The sequence below is a fragment of the Equus caballus genome, chromosome 5 (genome assembly GCF_041296265.1).
Source record: "Equus caballus isolate H_3958 breed thoroughbred chromosome 5, TB-T2T, whole genome shotgun sequence".
Taxonomy (NCBI): domain Eukaryota; kingdom Metazoa; phylum Chordata; class Mammalia; order Perissodactyla; family Equidae; genus Equus; species Equus caballus.
This window is the reverse complement of record NC_091688.1, coordinates 35,674,861-35,696,092: the sequence shown is the minus strand read 5'-3', so window position 1 is coordinate 35,696,092 and position 21,232 is coordinate 35,674,861. Positions and strand designations below refer to the sequence as shown.

At 39.3% G+C, this 21,232-nt stretch overlaps 1 protein-coding gene across 9 annotated transcripts in view; it reads right to left on the bottom strand.

The window, feature by feature from the left end:
* Nucleotides 1–21,232, bottom strand: part of SLAMF6 (SLAM family member 6) — a 69,841-nt gene that overhangs the window by 24,641 nt on the left and 23,968 nt on the right. For 4 of the 9 annotated variants that reach the window (XM_001491559.6, XM_023640886.2, XM_070266926.1 and 1 more), the window contains 4 exons: nucleotides 21,128–21,166; nucleotides 20,022–20,104; nucleotides 18,106–18,180; nucleotides 16,414–17,761 (listed from right to left, as the gene is read on the bottom strand). In XM_001491559.6, the coding sequence (XP_001491609.3) occupies nucleotides 17,714–17,761; nucleotides 18,106–18,180; nucleotides 20,022–20,104; nucleotides 21,128–21,166 (245 nt within the window). In that variant the 3' untranslated portion in view covers nucleotides 16,414–17,713. Of the gene's footprint in view, nucleotides 1–16,413; nucleotides 17,762–18,105; nucleotides 18,181–18,491; nucleotides 18,669–20,021; nucleotides 20,105–21,127; nucleotides 21,167–21,232 lie in introns of those variants that run through there. The other 5 variants (XM_005609962.4, XM_070266928.1, XM_070266929.1 and 2 more) reach the window with 3 other exon arrangements.

Here is a 21,232-nt window from a genome sequence, read left to right as displayed (position 1 = left end):
AAGCCACCAACCATCGGCTAGTTCTACAAACCATTCTGTATGTGAGTGCTGAGTGTTATTGGATAAAAATCACAAAATTGTAGAGAATGGAATCTCTACAAATTAATGGCGTTTAATATTATTGAGCCATTCAGATCTGTTTGATAGTTCTTTTTTATTTTAGTTTTAGTAACCTCCTCTCCCATTCTCTTTATTATTGCAAATCTTTAACCTGCACTAGCTTCCTTAAGCCCCCTTCTCAGAGTCCCTTCACTCTCAACAGATTGCAGTATCTTGCTTGCTGAGAAAATTGAGGCCATAGTTCTTCAATTTCCTATAACCAATACTTCGCTCTTTTCTTTATGTCCCTTCAGTTTTAAAACCAGAATCTACAGCTGTGGTCTTAACCTCACTTGTATCCATTATGCTACAGTCTACTGGGTGTATATTTCATCCGTTATTATATCCCAACACGTGGCATCATGTGGTAGATAAATATTTGTTGGATGATATTGAATACTCTTTGCAGGTCTTTGCTGTATCAATTGTCTGTTTTCTCTGCTGATCTTTCACTTCTCCCTCTTTTACCTCTTGTATTTTAGTCTATAAACAAACTCAAGATTTTCTTTTCACCCTAAAAGACAAACATTCCAAAAGAACAAAATCTTCCTTCTCATTTACCTGCATTCACCTCCTAGCCACTGACTAATTTTTCTCTTTCTCTACTGAACCAAGCTTCTGAAGATAGTAATCTCCAATTTCAGTCAATGAAACTGTCCTTACTAAGGTCCCTGATGATTTCCTACTCACCAAACTTACATATTACTTAAGTTTTCTGCAGAATTTATTTATACAAATCCAATTTCTTGGAACTCTCCTTTTCCTTGAATTTTGTGACACTATGATTTTCTGGTTTTTCTAGCTTTCTGTTGATTCCTTTTTCCTACTTTCGTTGGGATTATCTTCCTCAGTGACATTATTTAGGCCTGTGTAGGTAATCATCTTCTCTTTTCACTATACACACACTCCTTGGGTGACTTTACCAATGCCATCCCTTCAGCTGTCACCCAGATGCAAATGGTTCCCAAATCTGTCTCTCCAGCTCCAACCACATTCTTTTGTTCAGACCTAAGAAAATGACATTTGAGCAGAGACCAGAAGGAGATTAAGGAGTGAGCCATGCAAATATCTGGAAGAAGATCATTCCATGGAGTAGAAATAGCAAATATAAATGCCCTGAGGTGGGACTGTGTTTGGCATTTTCCAAGAACAGCAAGGAAGCCAGTGTGGCTGGAGCAGAGAGAGTGAGGGGAAAATTAGTAGGAAATGAGGTCAGAGAAGTGGTGGAAGGGGGAGGCTCAAATCATATAAGGCCTCATAGGCCATTTTAATGGCCTGAACTTCTACTGAGAGTGAGATGAAAAACCATTGGAGGGGTTTGAGTAGAGGAGTGATATGTTCTGACTGAAGTTTTAAAAGAATCTCTTTGTGTTGAGAATAGGTTGAAAAGGACAAGATAGGAAGCGGCACTACCTGATTAGGAGGCTAGTCCCATAATTTAGATGACAGATAATGGTGATCCGGACCAGGGTAGTAGCAGTGAAATAGCTGACTACGGATCTATTTTAAAGGAAGAACCAACCGCATATGATGGCAGATTGGATGTGGAGTCTGAAAAGTAAGGAGGACTCAAAGATTTTTGTCCTGAGTAACTGGAAGGGTGGAGTTGCAATTTAATGAGATGGGGAATATTGTGGGAAAAGCAGGTTGTGGGGAAGATTAGGAGATCAGTGTTGTATCAGTTAAATACGAGATGCCTATTAGACAGACATTCAAGTGTAGAAGTTTTAAGGCAGCTTGATAAAAGATGGAATTTAGTGGTTAAGTGGGACTAGAGATATAAACTTGGGAATCATCATCCTATAGGTGGTATTTAAATTTATGAGGCTAGATGAGATCATCAGTAGAATCAGACTAATTAGAAAAGAGAAATGTTCTAAGAACTGAGCCTTGAAGTAATCTAATATTAAAAGGCAGGGAAGATGAGAATGAACCAGTAAAGGAGACTAAGGACTGACCAGTAGGTGGGAAGAAAATCAGGGGAGTCTGGTGTCCTGGAAGACGCTTAAAGAAATGTTTCAAGAAGGAGAGAGGGATTAACGACGTCAAATACTGCTGATAGGTCAAGTAAGTCGAGAACTGAGTGTTTCAATGGGTCAAGTAAGTGGGAGAAGAAAAATAGGAATTTTGCTGTAAAAGGAAAGAGACAAATAAAGCAGTAGCTAAAGAGAAATCTGAGATCAAGAGAGTTTTGTTTTCCTTATTAGATGGGAGAAATAACAACACGTTTGTAATCTGGTGGGAAAGATCCAGTAGAGAGGGAATTTGTTAAAGCAGAGAGAGAAAGAGGAGAATTGCTGGAGCAATGTCCTTGAGTAGGTGACAAACGATGGGTTCTAGTGCATAAGGAGAGGAACTGTCCCTTGCCTGACACAGTTAAATTCATCCATAGTAACAGGAGGACAGAGAAGGATACAGAAAAGAAGAGACGATAGTGTAGGATACAAAGCTAGGCAGGTGGATGGTGTAAGCATCTGGAAATACTCTTCAGATGGCTTCTATTTTCTCTGTGAGGAATCTGAGAGTGAGGATGCGTGAAGAAGCGTTGGAAGATTGGTGCCCCTGCCTTCACCTCCTAGTTGTCTATGAGAGTGAGAAAACGAGCTAGGAAAATAAAATATAATTGCCTGGCAGTATTTCAGTTAGGAATCACAAATTTAAGTGAGACTAATCATAGCATAGGTGTGTGCTTTTCTCCAGCTACCTTTAGTTGTGCAAATTTAGACATGAAAGAGCCCAAGAGTTGGATTTAAGCAGTACTGACTTTTTTTCCCCCCAGACAAACACAACCCAAAATGGAACAAGCGAGTTGAGGGTGTATGGGAGGGAGTGACGATGATGACTCACCATGGAATTTAAACTGGGTAAGGAGGAAAGTTATGACATGAGGGGCATGTGGGATAGTGAAAGGTGGTTGAATCAATGGACTATAGATTGGGGATGGAGGTTAAAGTTTTGTTGGATTTGGGGTAAAAGGAGGAGTGAAATGGAAAGATAAAAGGTGGTGATTAGAGAGAGTGGGATGGTTGAAATTAAGATTATAGAAGGATTGTAGCTTTTGGCACAAGGGTATGACTATAGGAGTGTTTAGTTGGCAGAATCCAGGGAAACAAATACATTTATGAGTCAGGAATTATAAGAGAAGCCAAGTCAAGGAGAGGTAAGGAGGAGCCAGAAAGACAGAGGAGAAGACTAGAATGGTGCAACTGAAAGCTTAACGGAGTGAAAGGGGTAGAGGACGAGATCATTGGAGGAGAGGAGGTCAAGGATCTGAAAAACTAGGTTAATGGAAGGACCATCTACATGGAAACAATAATGAAAGGAGTAGTGTTAAGTGTGTAAGTGTGAAGAATGTGAGAGTCAGACAGGAGCTAAACTCTTCAAGGGACAGGGGACAGCAACTTGAGGATAGCAGATGACTGTAACAGGAAGAGTAATGATATTATAGTCTTATAGATGAGATTCAAAGCTAAAAATTGCTCATCTTATGGTCACACATGACCTCCAACTTACCAAAATTTTATTTAAGTTTTCTGCAGAATTTGTCATCACTTCCACTTTCTTGAAATTTTTACTTGAAATGTTGTGACCCTGGAGATCTGTTGGTTCTCTTACCTCTTGACCAACTCCCTTTGTGCTCATTTCTTGGATTCTCCTCAGTGGTAACTTAGTTACCCAGGGCACGCCATGTGTCCTTTTCTCTTCTTACGGTACATACACTTCCTGGATGATCTCACCAATCTCATGGCTTTGGCTGCCACTCAAGTGTATGAGGCTCCCAAATCTGTAGGTCCAGCCCCAGCTGTGCTCCCTTGCTCTACTCTTTCATTTCTGACTGCTTACTGAATAGCATTTGGATGTCATCAGATGGTTTAAATTCATTCAAAAATGAATTAATTATCTTTTCGTCTAAACTTCCTTCTTTTTATTTTTGAATTTCAATCACTAAGATATATTTGACTCATCATATTCACATTCCTCTTCCTCATCTCCCATATGCGGTCAAGTCACCAATTCCTGTGAATTCTATTTCTGTTCTACGAATTATATTTTTGAATTGTTAACATGGATTAAACCAAACTCTTTGCCTTTTTCAAACCTATGCCTTTACAACAAAAAGTTGGTGAAGAAAAACAAAAAGGCATTGCTCTAGCTTCATGGAAGTCTGGGAAACATAGCTTATTAGATCTTCTGTTTCTATAGCACAAGAAGGCACATAGAAGGAAGATGGAATGGATGTTGAATGTCAATCCATTCCCCAACACGTCACCCTGAGATTTGGTTACGTGGCTCCCCAAGGGAGAACATGTTCTAGGTTGAGAATTGTTTTCTTTTTGTGTGTGTGTGTATCCACACCAGATCAGAAGTTTTTGTTGCAGTTTATTATCTGCAAATTTTTAAAAGTAGAAAACTGCCAAAAAGTCACTACCTCAGAGAAGCCTTCCTATTTCGGTAAGCTTCTTTCTGTTATTTCCTAAGTGTTCCTTCACTGGTTTGCCAAATATTTAGAGTATCTATTTTGTATCAGGTACTATTCTGAGGTCTAGGAATACAGTGAAGAAAAGGGGAAAAATCCATACTTTCATTGAACTTAGAGTCTAGTTGGGGAGCCAGGCAAGAGACCTGTATAGAAATAGTATATTTTCTAATAGTGATCCGTGCTATGAAAAAATAAAGGGTAACAGGACAGAATGAATGGTGGTAGGGAGGCTGGGAGCAATTTTAGGTGGGAAAATCAGGGAAAGCCTCTTTGAGGAGACGAGATTTTAGTGTAGATATGAATGATTCAGAAAAGCTAGCCACACAAGGACCTGGGGGAAGAGGTCTCTGCAGAGAGAGAGCAAGTGTAAAGACCCTGGGGGTGGTACAGCTTGGCATACTCAAAGACACTGTCAACATCTCTGAAGGCCTCCTTCATAGCAGTTATCACAGGCTGGAATCATATATTTATTTATGTTTACCTATTTAGATCTATTATATATTTGTTTAATGTCTGTTATCCGCATGATTCCTGAGGACCAAGGCCATGTCTATCCTGTTTAAAGGTCCATACTTGGCACACAATGAGCAGTTAAGTGTTTACTGAATAATGAATAACTAAATAACAACTATTTAATAAATAAAATTATTTGGAGGATTAATTGTTGAAGAGGTAATTTTTGTTTTATAAATATAAAGTTGTAATATTGACTATGCCTTTTCAAACTACATATTCTGCTCTCTACCATAAGAAAGCTCCTTTCTTGTACCCTTTCTCCCTTGAGAATCTGTGTTCTAAGAAGTTAGATATTCAAGTTACTTTCCCTTTTGTCTTAAATTGCCATGAATTTACCCTGTGATTTGGATTGTTGTCAGATCATGAGAGGGGCTTTGATGGAGGTGTTTTCTTTTCCGTGGGTCACTAAGAGTATTATTCATAATCAGTCTACAGAAATGAACGAAGGGAGAGAGAAAAGCAGAATTTGAGGTGATTATGGGACATCCAGGAGGTGTCCAGTCAGCAGGAACTAGAGAAGCAAATCTATTTATGAGGCAGGAATCTTAAGAGAAGTCAAGCCAAGAAGAGATAAGCAGCAGCCAGAAAGACAGAAGACTAGGATGGTGCAACTTAGTGAAAGTTGAAAGGAGGGAAACTTTAAGGGTGGGAAGGATTCTGTAATGTCAAATGCTGCAGAGAGCACCAGAATGCAGAGAAAAGATCCCTGCCCCTGGATATTAGTGCCTTTTAAGAGTGCAGGTTCAGAAGAGTGATGGGGCTATATATAAGGAAGTGAGAGATTTGGGTGTAAGCCGTTCATCCTAAAGCTCTGGTAGTCATAGTTCAATGATAATGTCCTCTTCCTTCCTTCCCATAGGAAATGACAGTAGATAACCTCTGAGAAGAGGGAAGTCAAGAGGTCAGACTTCTTCTCTCTCTAGTTTGGAAGTCACTTCTCAGCCCATTCTCGTCATTTTGAAATTTAGAATGAAATGTCTGTCTAGTGACTCTGCTGAGGGTTACTTTCTCTCTGTTCTGCATCCATTTGCAGAGATCTTCGTCATATCAACATATACACTGGACTCTGAGGGAGGTTAAAGGGTTTCTTACTAAAAACTTCAGGTAAATGTCCTAAAGCCACACAGGGTCCTAGTGTTGGTTTGGGGGTGGGATGGGAGTGGGCAAGGGAGATCAAGCACTGCTATTTTGGGACTAGCTAATTTGCTCCTTTGACCAACATGAGGTAAGGCAAGGCTTCACAGCTTAAGCTAGAGATTAGAAACTTAAATATTTATAGGTATCAGGCAGATACAATAAATGAGTGAAGTAGGTAAGGCAGGCCAGGCATGAGACGTAAGGTACAAGCCCCACTTAGCGTAAGATGAATGCTATTCAGCACCAGATAATTGCTGCCCTGTAGAAATGGGGTCCCAGTGTGGTCAGACTTCTGGAAAACATTTTTAAAGGAAAGTAGGAAATCAGGATCTCTAGGTGAATTGTCCTAATTTTTCATGTTGCTGATAAAAGAAAGACATTATGGGGGCCAAACATCTGCAGATATGATCCTGGTCTCCAGCTGACTGTATGTAATTTTTGGTTTAGGGCTTAAGAAAGAATGCCAAGGGAATACTTTCCCCACTGCTCGATTCGTGACTGGCTTCTCCCCACCCCCACAACACTCCCATCATAGTGTCCTGGGCCCCCTTTCCTCAGGTACTCACTAGACTTGGATTTTTTTCTCTTCCATCCTTATCTGCTGGCTCCGAGAGAAGGAGAGGAAAGGGCAATGCCCTATAGATAGGAATGGGGAAAAGACTGGGGCTATTTCAACTCTAGTTCAGTTCCCCAAATCCACAAGGATTCTATCAGTTTTCTCTTAAAGTACCTGAAGATAAACACATAACCTCACTAAGAAGATTAATCTCCTCTTGAAGACTACCCCATGTAGTTTACTTGCAAAAGTGACTCTATCTTCTATTACGTAGACTGGAATCACCCAGGGAATTAAAAAATACTGCTGCCTGAGTCCCAGCCTAGACTAATTAAATCAGTATTTCTGGGTGTTGAGTCCTGCACTGGTAGTTTTAAAAGCTCCTCAGGTGGTTCTAATGAGCAACCAAGGGGTTAAGAACCAATGGATAGGTGAGATGAGAGATATTATTGAGAACACGTGAATGGTGAGAGAGTTCGGAATAGCTGAGGGAATAGAAGTGTCATTTGATGGAGCCCAAAGAGAAATCGAACATATTTGTAGTGTGCTGCATGGTTCATTGGTTTTCTCCTGGACTTTGCAGGTAAAGTGTAGTCACTGGGAAATCAAGATGGGGGATAGGGAATCCTTTGGATTCAACACTGGCCCAGCAAAGTAGAAAACTAATGAGGATGGCACGTACAGTGTTAATGACTTTATTGATCTGTGGACAGGGTATGAAAGATACTCAGATAGGGACTAAGGGCCAGGTGACTTAAAATGTATGAAGGAGGGAGGAAACACTGGTGAATATAGGGAGAGTGCAAGAAGAGGAGGAGGGATAATTTCAAATTTCAGATTTCAGAGGCAGATCAGGCCATTGTGATGGGGAAGTTTGGGGTTTGTCATCCTGGTGTGACTCCATTGAAGATCTGTCTCTCTGAATAGAAAGAACCCCCTCTGGTGTTCCCAGCATTCACCAACATCGAGTGTATTCTAACAATTGTAACACCTTTCATTCTGTATCCTGATTCTGTACCTAGTTTTTAAATTTCCACTTTCACCACTATCTACCAAATTTAGTTTCTATCTATTGTTTGTTCATTCATTCAATAAATATTTATTGAGTGTCTACTTTGATGAAGTAGGTACCATGTGGGGTTCTGTGGGCACAGTCACTATTCCCTTAGAACTTAGAGTCCAGTGGAGATATACCTAGATATATAGATACATCAAACATAAAATTACATAAATGCTTATAAAATTATAATTTTTATAAGTGATTGGGGAAATACAGGGAACTATGAGACCATATAATAGGGCTAGCTAATCTAACTAGGGATGACAGTAAATATATCAGAGAAGTCTTCTCTGAAGAAATGATGTAGAAGCTGAGTCCTGCAGGATGAATAGGAATTGACTAGCCTACTTGTATGTGTGTGTGTGTATGTATGTGTGTGTGTGTAGAAGGTATTGCAAGGGAAACTGAATGTGCAAGGCACAGAATCAGGAAGGAGAGTTTGGATTATTCTAGGAGCTGAATGAAGGCCAGTGTGGCTGGGATACTGTGAAAGGAGAGGAGTTGTAAGTAGGAGTCTTGTAGACCATGCCAAAGGTTTGAGACTGTTGGTGGGTGTAACTGGGGGCTTTTTAAAAGGGGAGAGGATTTTTCTCAAACATCTGACTATCTTACCACACCCTCTAGTAACTTTGTAAAAGTGATTCTCAATATAATTTTCCACCCAGTTAAGTCTGCTAAATAATTTATCAGCTTCATGTTCTTCTAGAAACATCCCTATTGGAACATATGATCTCATATTCCATCCTGAGCTGGTTGTTTTCTATGTCTGATGCACGGCAATTGTCTTTGGACTTCCCTTTGCCATCACTTTAGACTACCCTTTTACCTATCTCCTCTGTGAGATACTCCAACTTATGTCTCATGATCTTCCCTATAGATCTCTGAATTGTTTTTCTTCTTTTTCATTATCTAGCCATACAGCCACTCACAGCATTCTCACCTCAATCAAAGCAGTTTAATAGTGGTGCAGTTTCCTCTATTCTACAATGAAAACATTAAAGAACAATCTTACTTTCTGGATAAAATTTTTTTCAGTAGTTTCGTTTGTGAAATATTTGAATTATTTACAATGAGTTTTTATTGTTTTTGTGGTCAAAAAAAAACCACACTAAAAAGAGATACATTAGCTTGACATCAGCTAGATGGTGAAATAAGAGTCCTAGCTCTTGTTCTCCCACAGAAATACTGATTTAATAGCCATTCATGGACAAAAATATCTTTCTGAGAACTTCAGAGTCTAGTTGAGAGTTCCTAGTACCCCAGTGGAGCACAAAATCTGAGAACAGCCACACTGAAAAGAGCAAGAACAGTTTCACTTTGCTCATGTGATCCCTTCCCCAAGCTGGTACAGTTCAGTGCTGAGAGACTCCCTTAGTCCATGATTTCTCCCACAGGAGAAATAAAGAATGATATGAATGTCCTTCTTCCCCAGCCTTTCAGAATGATGCTCAAGAGACTTGTTTCCGTCTTGCCTCACCCAGAATGCTGAGGAAATTCACATTCCTGGATCATTGAGGGGCAGCTAAGAACAAAGAAAAGTGGCTGAGACTCACAGAAAATGATTTGTGGATCTCAACAACTGGCCTGTGGACCCAACCAGCCAGCGGGCCCACTGGTGGACCCTAGCAGCTGACCTGCATATGCCACTGTAGACAGTGCCTCATACATGTCCCCACAGACAGCACCTCATGCATGCCCCTGCAAACAGCACACAGATCTCAGTATCCAGTATGAGTCTCAGCAGCCATTTTGACTCTGCAGGATTGGGAGAAGATACATAATGCTGAGACTCCCTCTTCAGTAGGGAAGGAGAAAAATTGAGTTTGCACCCATTATCCTGGCATCTATGTGCACTGCTCTAGGGAAAATGGATTGGTGACTAAGCACTTGGCCTGGCTCTGCAGAGTAGAGAGAAGACACATAATCATAAGACGTCTTCTTTAAGAGGGAAGGAGAGAAGTGGAGCCTGTACTCAATGCCCTGGCATTTCAAAAGACTGCCCTAGAGAAAAAGAGTGGGTGGCTCTAGCACCCAGGAAAGCTCTGCAGAATTGAGAGAAGGCACTTAGTCCTTAAGATTTCACCCCTAGAAAAGAGTGAGAAGAATGGAGGGGACACATCCATAAAAAAGAGAGACCCCACAGAGTCTCTAGCCTAGCTGACTGAAGATCTTTCCCTCCTGACACCAGTCTGTAAAGAGTGGAAAAAGTGACTGTTGCCTCAAATGTGCAGACACCATTGCAAGGCTACAAGAAATATAAAGAGTCAGGGAAACATGACACCACCAAAGGAATAAAATAAATCTCCAGTTACCAACCTCAAAGAAATTGAGATATACAAATTGCTTTAAAAGGAATTAAAAATAATCATCTTTAAAGAAGCTTAGTGAGCTACAATATAACACAGACAACTAAACAAAAATCAGGAAAACAATACATAACCAAAATGAGAAGTTCAACAAAAAGATAGAAATCACAGAAAGAATTGAATAGAAATTCTGGAGCTAAAGAATACAATGATTGAACTGAAAAATTGGAGCTTCAACAACAGATTTGATCAAACAGACAAAAGAATCAGTGAACTTAAAGACAGATAACTCGAAATTATTTAGTTGGAGGAACAAAAAGAAAAAAGAATGAAAAAGAGTGAAGAAAGCCTATGGGAATTATGAGACACCATTAAGATAACCAATATATACATTATGGGAGTCCAAGAAGGAGTAGAGAAAGAGAAAGAGGGCAGAAAGCTTAATTAAAGAAATCATAGCTGAAAATTTCCCAAATCTGGGGACAGAAATAGATATCCAGATTCATGAAGACTAAAGGATGCTAAATAGGTTGAGCCTAAAGAGGTCTATACCAAGACACATTATAATTAAACTGGCAAAAGTCAAAGACAAAGAGAGAATTTTGAAAGCAGCAAGAGAAAAATGACTTGTCACATAAGGGAATCCCCATAAAACTATCACTAGGTTGCTCAACAGAAACTTTACAGGCCAGGAGGGAGTGGGATAATATATTCAAAGAGCTGAAAGAAGAATACTGTCAACAAGAATATTATACTTAGCAAAACTGTCCATTAAAAAGGAAACAGGGATAAAGACCTCCCCAGACAAACAAAAGCTGAAGGAGTTCACCACCACTAGACCTGCCTGCCTTACAAGAAGTGCTAAAGGGTGTTCTTCATGTTGAAACAAAAGGATGCTAAACAACAGTACAAAGCATATGAAAATATAAATTTCATTCACAAAGGTAAATATATAGGCAAATACAGAATAGTGTAATACTGTAATGGTGGTACATAAATCACTTTTAACCCTAGTACAAAAGTCAGAAGTATTAAAATAACTATAAATACAGAAATCTGTTAATGGATACACAATTTAAAAAATGTAACATCAACATGACATCAATAATGTAAAAATGTGTGTAAGGGGGAGAAGTAAAAGCAAAGTTTTTGTATGCAATTGAAGTTAAGCTTATTAGCTTAAAATAGACTGTTATAATTATAAAATGTTTTATAAAAGCCTCAGGATAACCACAAAGTAAATACCTAAAGATGATACATAAAAGAAAAAGAGAAAGGAATCAAATTATATAATTACCAATAAAACCCCCATAATAAAATCACAAAGGAAGAGAGGAAGAGAGCAAAAGAACTACAAAATAGACAGAAAAAAACCCCAAATGGCAGTAGTAAGTTCTTTCATATCAATAATTACTTTAGGGGCTGACCCTGTGGCCTAGTGGTTAACTTCGCGTGCTCTGCTTTGGTGGCCCAGGGTTTGCCAGTTTGAATCCTGGGCATGGACATGGCACCACTCATCAAGCCATGCTGAGGTGGCATCCCACATGTCACAACTAGAAGGACCCACAACTAAAAATATGCAACTATGTACTGGGGGGCTTTGGGGAGAAAAAGGAAAAATAAAATCTTAAAAAAATTACTTTAAATATAAATGGATTAAACTCACCTATCAAAAGACTTAGAGTCCCAGAATAAATAAAATAATAAGATCCAACTGTATGCCTTCTACAAGAGACTCATTTTAGATTTAAGGACATGCATAGGTTGAAAGAGAAGGGGTGGAAAAAGATATTCCATCCAAATGGTAAGCAAAAGAGAGCAGGGATTGTTTTACTTATATCAGACAAAACAGACTTCAAGTCAAAGGTTACAGGAGACAAAGAAAGTTATGTAAAATGATGAAAGTTATTATATAAATTGAAAGCACTCTTTCAATAATGGATAGAATATTCTGACTGAAAATCAGTAAGGAAAGAGTAGACATGAAAAACGCTATAACCAAATGGACCTAACAGACATAGAACATTTTACCCAACAGCAGCAGAATACACATTCTCCTCAAGTGCACATAGAACATTCTCCAGGATAGATCAAATGTTAGGTCACAAAACAAGTCTTAACAAATTTAAGAAGATTGCCTTCATTCCAGATATCTTTTTCTGACCACAATGGAATGAAACTAGAAATCAACAGCATAAGGAATATGGGAAAATTTACAAATATAAGTAAATTAAACCACACATACTTGAACACTTATTGGGTCAAAGGAGAAATCAAAAGGGACATTAAAAAATATCTCAAGATAAATGAAAATAAAAACATAACATACCAAAGCTTACAGGATGCAGCAAAAGCAGTACTAGGAAGGAATTTTATAGCCATAAATGCTGACATTAAAAAAAAGAAAAATCTCAAATAAAAATCCTAACTTTACAACTGAAGGAACGAGAAAAAGAAGAATAAACTAAGCACCAAATTAGCAGAAGGAAGGAAATAATAAAGATTAAAGCAGAAGTAAATGAAATAGAAAATAGAAAAACTCAAGAAAACCAAGAGTTTGTTTTTTTAAAAGATAAAATCAACAAATGCTGAGCTAGACTAAGAAAAAAAAGATGACTCAAATAAAATCAGAAGTTAAAGCAGAGACATCACAACTGATGCCACAACAATAAGATCATAAAAGACTATTATGAAAAATTATATGCCAACAAATTGGGCAACCTAGAAGAAATGGATAAATTCCTGGAAACATACAACATACCAAGATTGAATCAGAAGAAATAGGAAGCTTGAACAGACCAATAATGAATAAGGAGATTGAATCAGTAATAAAACACCTCTCAACAAAGAAAAGCCTAGGACCAGATGGCTTCATAGGTGAATTCTACCAAACATTTAAAGAAGAATTATAGAAATCTTTATTAAACTCTTCCCAAAAATGTAAGAGGAGGAGATATTTCAGAACTCATTTTTATGAGACCAGCATCACCCTGATACCAAAGCCAGGCAAAAACACCAAAAGGAAAGAAAACTATAGATGCAAAAATCCTCAACAAGATGTTAGCAGACCAAATCCAACAGTACATTACAAGGATCATACATTGTGACCGAGTGGAATTTATCCCTGAATGCAAGGATGGTTCAACACATAAAAATCAATCAACAGGATATACCGTATTAACCAAATGAAGGATAAAAATCACATGATCATTTCAATAGATGCAGAAAAAGCATTTGACAAAATTCAGCAGTCTTTCCTGATCAAAGCCCTCAACAAATTACGTATAGAAGGAACTTACTTCAACACAATAAAGGCCATGTATGAAAACCTCACAGTGAACATCATAGTCAATGGTGAAAACCTGAAAGCTTTTCCTCTACAGTCAAGAACAAGACAAAGATGCCTTCTTTTGACACTTTTTTCAACGTAATATTGGAAGTCATAGCCAGAGTAATTAGACAAGAAAAATAAATAAAAGGCATTGAAATTGGAATGGATGAAGTAAAATTATCTCTGTTTGCAGATGACATGATCTTATATGTAGAAATCCCTGAAGACCCACCAGAAAACTGTTATAACTAATAAACAAATTCAGTAAAGTTGCAGGATGCAAAATTAACATACAAAAATCAGTTGTATTTCTATGCATTAACAGCAAACTATCCAAAAAGGAAATCAAGATAACAATTCAATTTACAATAGTGTTAAAAAGAATATAATACTTAGGAATAAATTTAACCAAGGAGGTGAAAGACTTGTACACTGGAAACTGTAAAACATTGCAAAAAGAAATTAAAGAAGACACAAATTAATGAAAAGACATACCATTTACATGAATTGGAAGAATTGCCATTGTTAAAATGGCCATACTACCCAAAACGATCTACAGATTCAATGCAATCCTTATTAAATTCCAACAATGTTTTTGCAGACACAGAAAAAAATCTTCATAAAATTCATATGGAGCCTCAAGGGACCCTGAATGGTCAAAACAATCTTAAAAAGAACCAAGTTGGAGGACTCACACTTCCTGACTTCAAAACTTACAACAAAGCTTCAGTAATCAAAACAGTATGGTACTGGCATAAGATAGACATAGAGAGCAATAGAATAGACTAGAGAGCCCAGAAATAAACCCTAAACTGTATGGTAAAATGATCTTTGACAAGGTGCCAAGAATACACAATGGGGAAAGGATAGTCTCTTCAATGTATGGTATTGGGGAAACTATATATCCATATGCAAAAGAATGAAATAGGACCCTCATCATATACTGTACACAGAAAATCAACTCAAAATAGACTAAAGACTTAAACATAAAACTTAAAACTCTAAAACTTCTAGAAGAAAATATAAGAGAAAAACTTCTTGACATTGGTTTTGGTAATGATTTCTTGGATTTGATACCAAAAGCACAGGCAATGAAAGCAAAAATAGACAAAGGGTTTACATCAAACTAAAAAGTTTCTGCACAGCAAAGAAGACAATCAATGAAATGAAAAGATGACCTACAGAATGGGAGAAAACATTTGCAGACCATATATCTGATAAAGGATTAATATCCAAAATATATAAGAAACAAAATAATGGTTTCTTATTAATTTAGGATTTATCCTGGACTCTCTATTCTATTCTATTGGCCTCTATGTCTCATCTTATCTTTGTACCATACGGATTTGATTACTGCAGCTTTGTAGTAAGTTTTGAAGTCAGGAAGTGTGAGTCTTCCAACTTGGTTCTTTTTAAGATTTTTTTGGCCATTCAGGGCCATTCAATAGCTAAAAACCAAATAACCCAATTAAAAGTTGGGCTAAGGACCTGAAGAGATGTTTATTCAAAGAAGGTATATAAATGGCCAACAAGTATATGAAAAGGTACTCAACATCACTAATCGTCAGGGAAATGCAAATCAAAACTACAATAAGATATTATCTCACACTTGTTAGGATGGCTATTATAAAAAAATTAAAGGATAAGTGTTGGTGAGGATGTGGAGAAAAGGGAACCCTTGGTGTGAATGTACATTGGTGCAGCCACTGTGGAAATCGTTACGGAGCTTTCTCAAAAAGTTAAAAATAGAACTAACACGTGATCCAGCAATCCCACTTCTGAGTATATATCTAAAGGAAATAAAATTCTTGGATGAACCTGGAGGATATTATGCTAATTGAAATAAGTCAGACACAAAGGAACAAATCCTATACGATCCTGCTTATATGAGGAATCTAAAATGGTTAAACTTATAGAAGCAGAGAGTCAATGGTGGTTACCAGGGGATAGGGGGAGGGGAAGTAGGGAAGGCGTTGCTCAAAGGGTCTAAAATTCAGTTATGCAAGGGGATTAAGTCCCATAGATCTACTGTACTGCATAGTGCCTATAGTTAACTATATTGTATTGTGTGCTTAAAAATCTACTAAGGTGGTAGATCTTATGGTAAATGTTCTTATCACAAAAAAATTAAAAATTAAAAAAATAAAGAGGGTGAAGGAAACTTTTGGAGGTGATGGATATGTTTGTGGTGTTCATTGTGGTCATGGGTTCATGAATGTGCACTTATCTCCAAATTCATCAAGTTGCATGCATTAAATATGTACAGCTTTTTGTTTGTCAATCATACCTCAATAAACTGCTTTTTAAGAAAAATTTAAAAAAATATCTCAAACCTACAAAAAATCAGGGAATGCTTCCTAGGGGAAGAGGAACATTATTTCTCATATAGGGTAAAAGAATGAATTCAAAAATTTGAGCTGAGAAAAGGTAGGAAATGAAGTGGAGGTCGGGCACAGACAACGTATCATTTCTCCTTTCTTTTTGTGCTGAAGGTTTGTGAGAAGATTCTGTCAGTTCAAGAGAATGTAATTTTTTTTGTGTGTGAACAAGATTCATCCTGAGCTAACATCCATTGCCAATCCTCTTCTCTCTGTTTTTTTTGTTTGTTTGTTTGAGGAAGATTACCCTGAGCTAACTGCTGTGTCAGTTTTCCCCTGCTTTGTACGTGGGATGCCTCCACAGCATGGCTGATGAGTGGAGTATGTCTGCTCCTGGGATCTGAACTAGCGTTCCTGGGCTGTGGAAGCAGAACGTGTGGAACTTTAAGCACTTGGCCACGGAGCTGGCTCCCAGGAGAATGTAATTTAGTAATAATAATAATAACAACGAGAGTTGACGTTTATTGATTCCTTTTATGCGCTGAGCACTATGCTAAGGGCTTCACGTACATTGTCTTATTTGATTCTACAAAACTGCATTACATATTAATTTATTTATTAAAAAATATTTATTGAACTTTCATATATTGTGCCAGGTGCTAGGGATACAGTGATAAACAAAATTATCATGGTTCCTGCTCCTGGAGATCTTATGGTATAGTAGGATAAACAGAATTAAAAAAATAAAAATAAATATTTAATGACAAATGACATGGAGGTTGTGAAAGAATAATAAGGGGATCCATTTTAGATGGAATGGTCTGAGAAGGTCTGTCTTCGAAGGTGACATATGTAAGCTGAGACCTAAAGAAAAGGAGGAACCAGGCAGGCAGAGGAAAGGCCTTGAGGCAGATGTAAAAACTGTGACATAGAGAACTCTTTCCTCTAACAGAGGAGCTGAAAGAAGCTCAGGGAGGCTAAATAGAGATAGTGCGGGGAGAGTGATGATAGCTGAGGCTTGAGATGGGTCAGACCATCCAGGGCCAGGGAGACTCAGTTTCATTCTGAGTGCACTGGGAAGTCTTGCAGCGTTTTAAGCAGACAAGCGAAGGATCTGATTTATATTAAAAATATTACTGTTGTAATATTGTCTTGTCTTGTGGAGAATGGATTGGAAGGAAAAACGAGCAACAGTTGCAGAGAGTTGTTCAGAATTTGTTGTAGTACTCCAGGTCAGAGATGATCATGGCTGGATACAGGATGGTGGTTGAAGATCTGGAGAGAAGTGGATAGGTCAAAGATATTTATTTGGAGATTGAATCCAAAGGGCCTGGCGATAGGGAAGCTGATGTCAGGGGTCATATGAGTTCCTGATTCACATCACATGGCTGATGTATTATCGTCCTCCTTTTTCAGGCTAGGAGACCAAAGCTCCAAGAGGTTAGGTAGGTCCTAGGAGGTATGTCTAGTAAATGCTGTAAAAGAATTAGGCACGGGCCCATCCTACTCCAGAGACCATACACGTAACCAACACACTGTACTCTCTCCCGATGAGTCACAATCCTGCTGCTTTCTAAAAGGAGAAAAGTGGTTGTCTTCTGGATTATAAGCTTTCTGTCAATCATAACTCCATTTTCTTAGTTACCAAAGAGAAAGTCAATATCCAGGCATGTTATTTGAAGCATGTTTTAGCCTGGAGCAGATCAGAAAATGTTATTTGGACCACATGATGGAAATGATATTATTCCTTAGATGTTTGACCTGGGTAAGGAGTTTCAAATCTGAATGACTGGAAATGATAATCCTAGATATTCAGATTCTGCTGCCAGGCAGAAGTGAAGCTGTATTCTCTCCCATAGGATCAGGAGAAGACATGTCATCCCTGAATTCCTTTGAGACCTTTCCGCAACTTAGATGACATCGTCAAGGGCAGTTGATCTGGAAGAAATAGTTTTACGCTAATGGGAAAAAGAGGAAAATGAAGTAGGTTAATATGGACCAGAGCCTCAGGCCACCCCTCATGGCTACAGAGGAGGTCTGGAGAGTACTAACAGGCAGATAGGAATATTGATAGCATAAGGCAGGGTTAAATTAAAAAACAAGTAGGCTGAAAACTCAGTTATGCGTGGTGATCCTAACACAAGATAACTTCTTAGACATGTTTTGATGATGTCCTGAGACTTTCTGTATCTTGCTGGTATTCGTGCATCTGTAAAATCATGTCTTATGCATTTTATTTGCTAAGTCGTAGGTCTGAGGAGAGAGGTAAGAATGTAAGAACATGGGGTAATTGTGAGCTTACCTCGTTGTGCTGTTGAACTGTGGAGTAAACTGTGGTGGACTCACTGTTTTCCGCAGGCGTTGGGATGTTTCTTTCCTGTAAAAAATAATCATGTGCATTTGGCTCACACAGACAAAGAGATACTCATGCCTATTTATATTCTCAGGAAAGGTAGTGTGACAAAAGAGGGATGATGTCAAAGTTCTCCAGGAGGAAGGCTAGGGAGGGTTTAGCAAGAGGAGCTGGAGACAAAACACCACCAGCTCTCAAACCTGTGGAGGTTTAGTGGCATTTCCTGAGTCCCAAAGAGAAGCACAACATGCCCGCAAACCAGTGGGCTCAAGAACCAGAGAAAGACAGGATGACCTTGTTGGCAGGTGGTATGAAGGAAATGAAGCATTCTTTTTTTTTTTTTAAAGATTTTATTTTTTTCCTTTTTCCTCCCCAAAGCCCCCCAGTACATAGTTGTATGTTCTTCGTTGTGGGTCCTTCTAGTTGTGGCATGTGGAACGCTGCCTCAGCATGGTTTGATGAGCAGTGTCATGTCCGTGCCCAGGATTTGAACCCACGAAACACTGGGCCGCCTGCAGCGGAGCGCGCGAACTTAATCACTCGGCCACGGGGCCAGCCCCTGAAGCATTCTTGTTTTGCATCCAACTGTACTCTCCTCCTTTCATTTTTAAGAACTAACACATTCTAGATGGTTTTTGTATTATATCTTTTGTCTCAGATCTTTACTAGCTATAACTGGAGGTATTGCCTGCTCCATTTTGTCCCTGTGATTCTAACTGCCTGCTCATCATTTCACTGGGTTCTCCTCCAGTGTGGGGAACTGGTAGAGTAGGACGGACACCACGTCTTAAGAGTGGCTCTGCTTGAATACAAAGTAAGCAATAACAGAAGAAGTCACTCATCCATATGGGTTTTGACATTTAAAATTAATTAAGTAACATTTAGGATGTGATTAAGACCTCTGAAACTCTCCAAAGTATAACTTTTTGCTAAAGAAAGAGTTAACAAATTTGCTGGAGATTGGTTTGTTGGTTTGTTAAGAGTGATTCATGTTATCTTCAGGAGGCAATAGAAATATCTGAATAAGTGAGAGAACCCTCTCTTGTCCCCTCCCTTTGAGGAGCCTGCTTTGCAAATATCTGTGAGGGGCTGTGTGAAGGGAGCTTAACTTGGGGAAATTCAAGATTTCTAGCTAGACCATTGCTTTCCATCAGTTGGGGGAATGCCAAGTTCTCTTGGCTTGTTTTTCAGAAGACTGGCCTCCCAGGATGTATGGTGCTATTTAGAAATGTGCCGACCTGCAGGTGCTTTATTTTGGGGTGGTGGGGGATTGCTGATGCATGGCAGGGGAGTTTCTGGTGCCTGACCAAGGCCATCCTGTTATGTTGCTAGAGGGGAGGGGAAGACTGAGGGCTGTTCATGCCTTTAGCGTCCTCTACTGCAGAGGGGTTGCAAATTCTCGCCCCTCTTCCCCACTTTAAAGACTGCATCTGAGCTCCTCTATTTCCTCTACAACTAGGTTGAGAAGCCCCCTGCTACAGAATTGTCCCTTTTGGAAAATCTCAAGCTTAGTTGAACTCTGATCCATTCAGCAAGTAGCATCAGGTTAAGACATAGGGGAAGAGAGAGGAAGACGTAAATTTCACCTTCAGGCAGCTTGTAACTCAACTGAAGGGACAACACTTACTGCTGCCTTAAGCAGTTAGAGAACAGCGTAAAGCAGGGTCTGAGGAAACATTCCACTGGGCTGAGAGCAGGAGGGGCTAGAAAGTTTCTGCACAAAACTTTGCAGCTCTCGTCGCTGCTGTCACCTCTCCTCAATGGTGTATGTCGTTTAGATTAGTCAGAAGATTGTGGTGACAAGTTTCTGAATAATGACTGTAAAAATAATAACAACGATAAAGTATAAAGCTGAAAGGACTCACCCTGGTTGGATGAGTGGCGACCTGAGCATACACAGTGTGCCCCGGAGAGACTGAATCATAGTCTAAGTTCCTTCTGGTCTCAGCTGTCGATACAGGAAGGCACAGTCAGTGGCAGAAGGCCTCTGGGTCTGCTCCCCAGGACCTCGCCTACTTCAGGACACTTTCTGGTCCCAAAGAAGCAGTTGTTTGAGGCATTACCCTTCCTTAGGTTTCATTCATTTCTGGGTTGAACCAGAACCTTCTCAATCATGTGATCTATTTCTGACCTCATCTCTTGGGGGAACATGGTCTTGAGGTGCCCTAAAGCTTCAGAGGCTCCTTCCAGATACACATGTGGGCCAGCAAGCTCCTGGCCCAAATAGTACTGCCTACACAAGAGCCAAAGGACCACAATGGTGAGCATAAAGGAGCCTGTTATTGCACATATATCATTTAATTAAACTTTTCAGAGGTCCTTAAGGTGGATTTGATTATATTAGAGATGAGGAACTGGAGGCTCAGAAAGTTCAGTTGACTTGGCACAAAGTCAAACAGGAAATGACCAAACAAAAACTTGAATGCATGCCTTCTGACTCCAAACCTCACACCCTGTCCTCTACACATGATGTCATATATCTCCCACCCATGAAATGAGACTCAACGCCAATCTGAGTCTAGAGCCTGTGTTCCTGTCTCTATATTATCACATTTTTTCTTTTGACTCTGTCTACTCAGTGACCAAACCCTGGCTGGAGAGAGTCACGGGGTCAGGGCCTTTGGTGCTCTACTCCTGTCTCTGCCCTGGACTTGCTGGGTGACAGTGGGCAGGCCATGAGCCCTTTCACTGGCCCTTAGCTTCCCCTCAGTAGGGTGGAGAACGACCCTAATCCTACTCCAAGAAATTGTGTGAGTGACCGGTTCACATGCTTGTAAGGGACCCTGTAGTCCCACAGGCGACAAACTTGCATAGTTACCAGTCATCTCCTCTTGCACCATCTGGTCCATCTGAGTAATGACATTCTGACTCCCTCCTCTCTCTTTATCCAACCCTCTGACCTGCCCCCTTCCTCTTCCATTCAGCTTTGCCATCTGTTTTATGATTGGAAGTTAAGAGTCTGGAAGCTCACCAGGACTCTGGCCTTGCTGAGTACAGGAACAAAAGGAACCTGAAAAATAAAATCAGGGAAATTGAAACTTGTGACTGTAGTGAGAGAGGTCTTCTACACCCTACC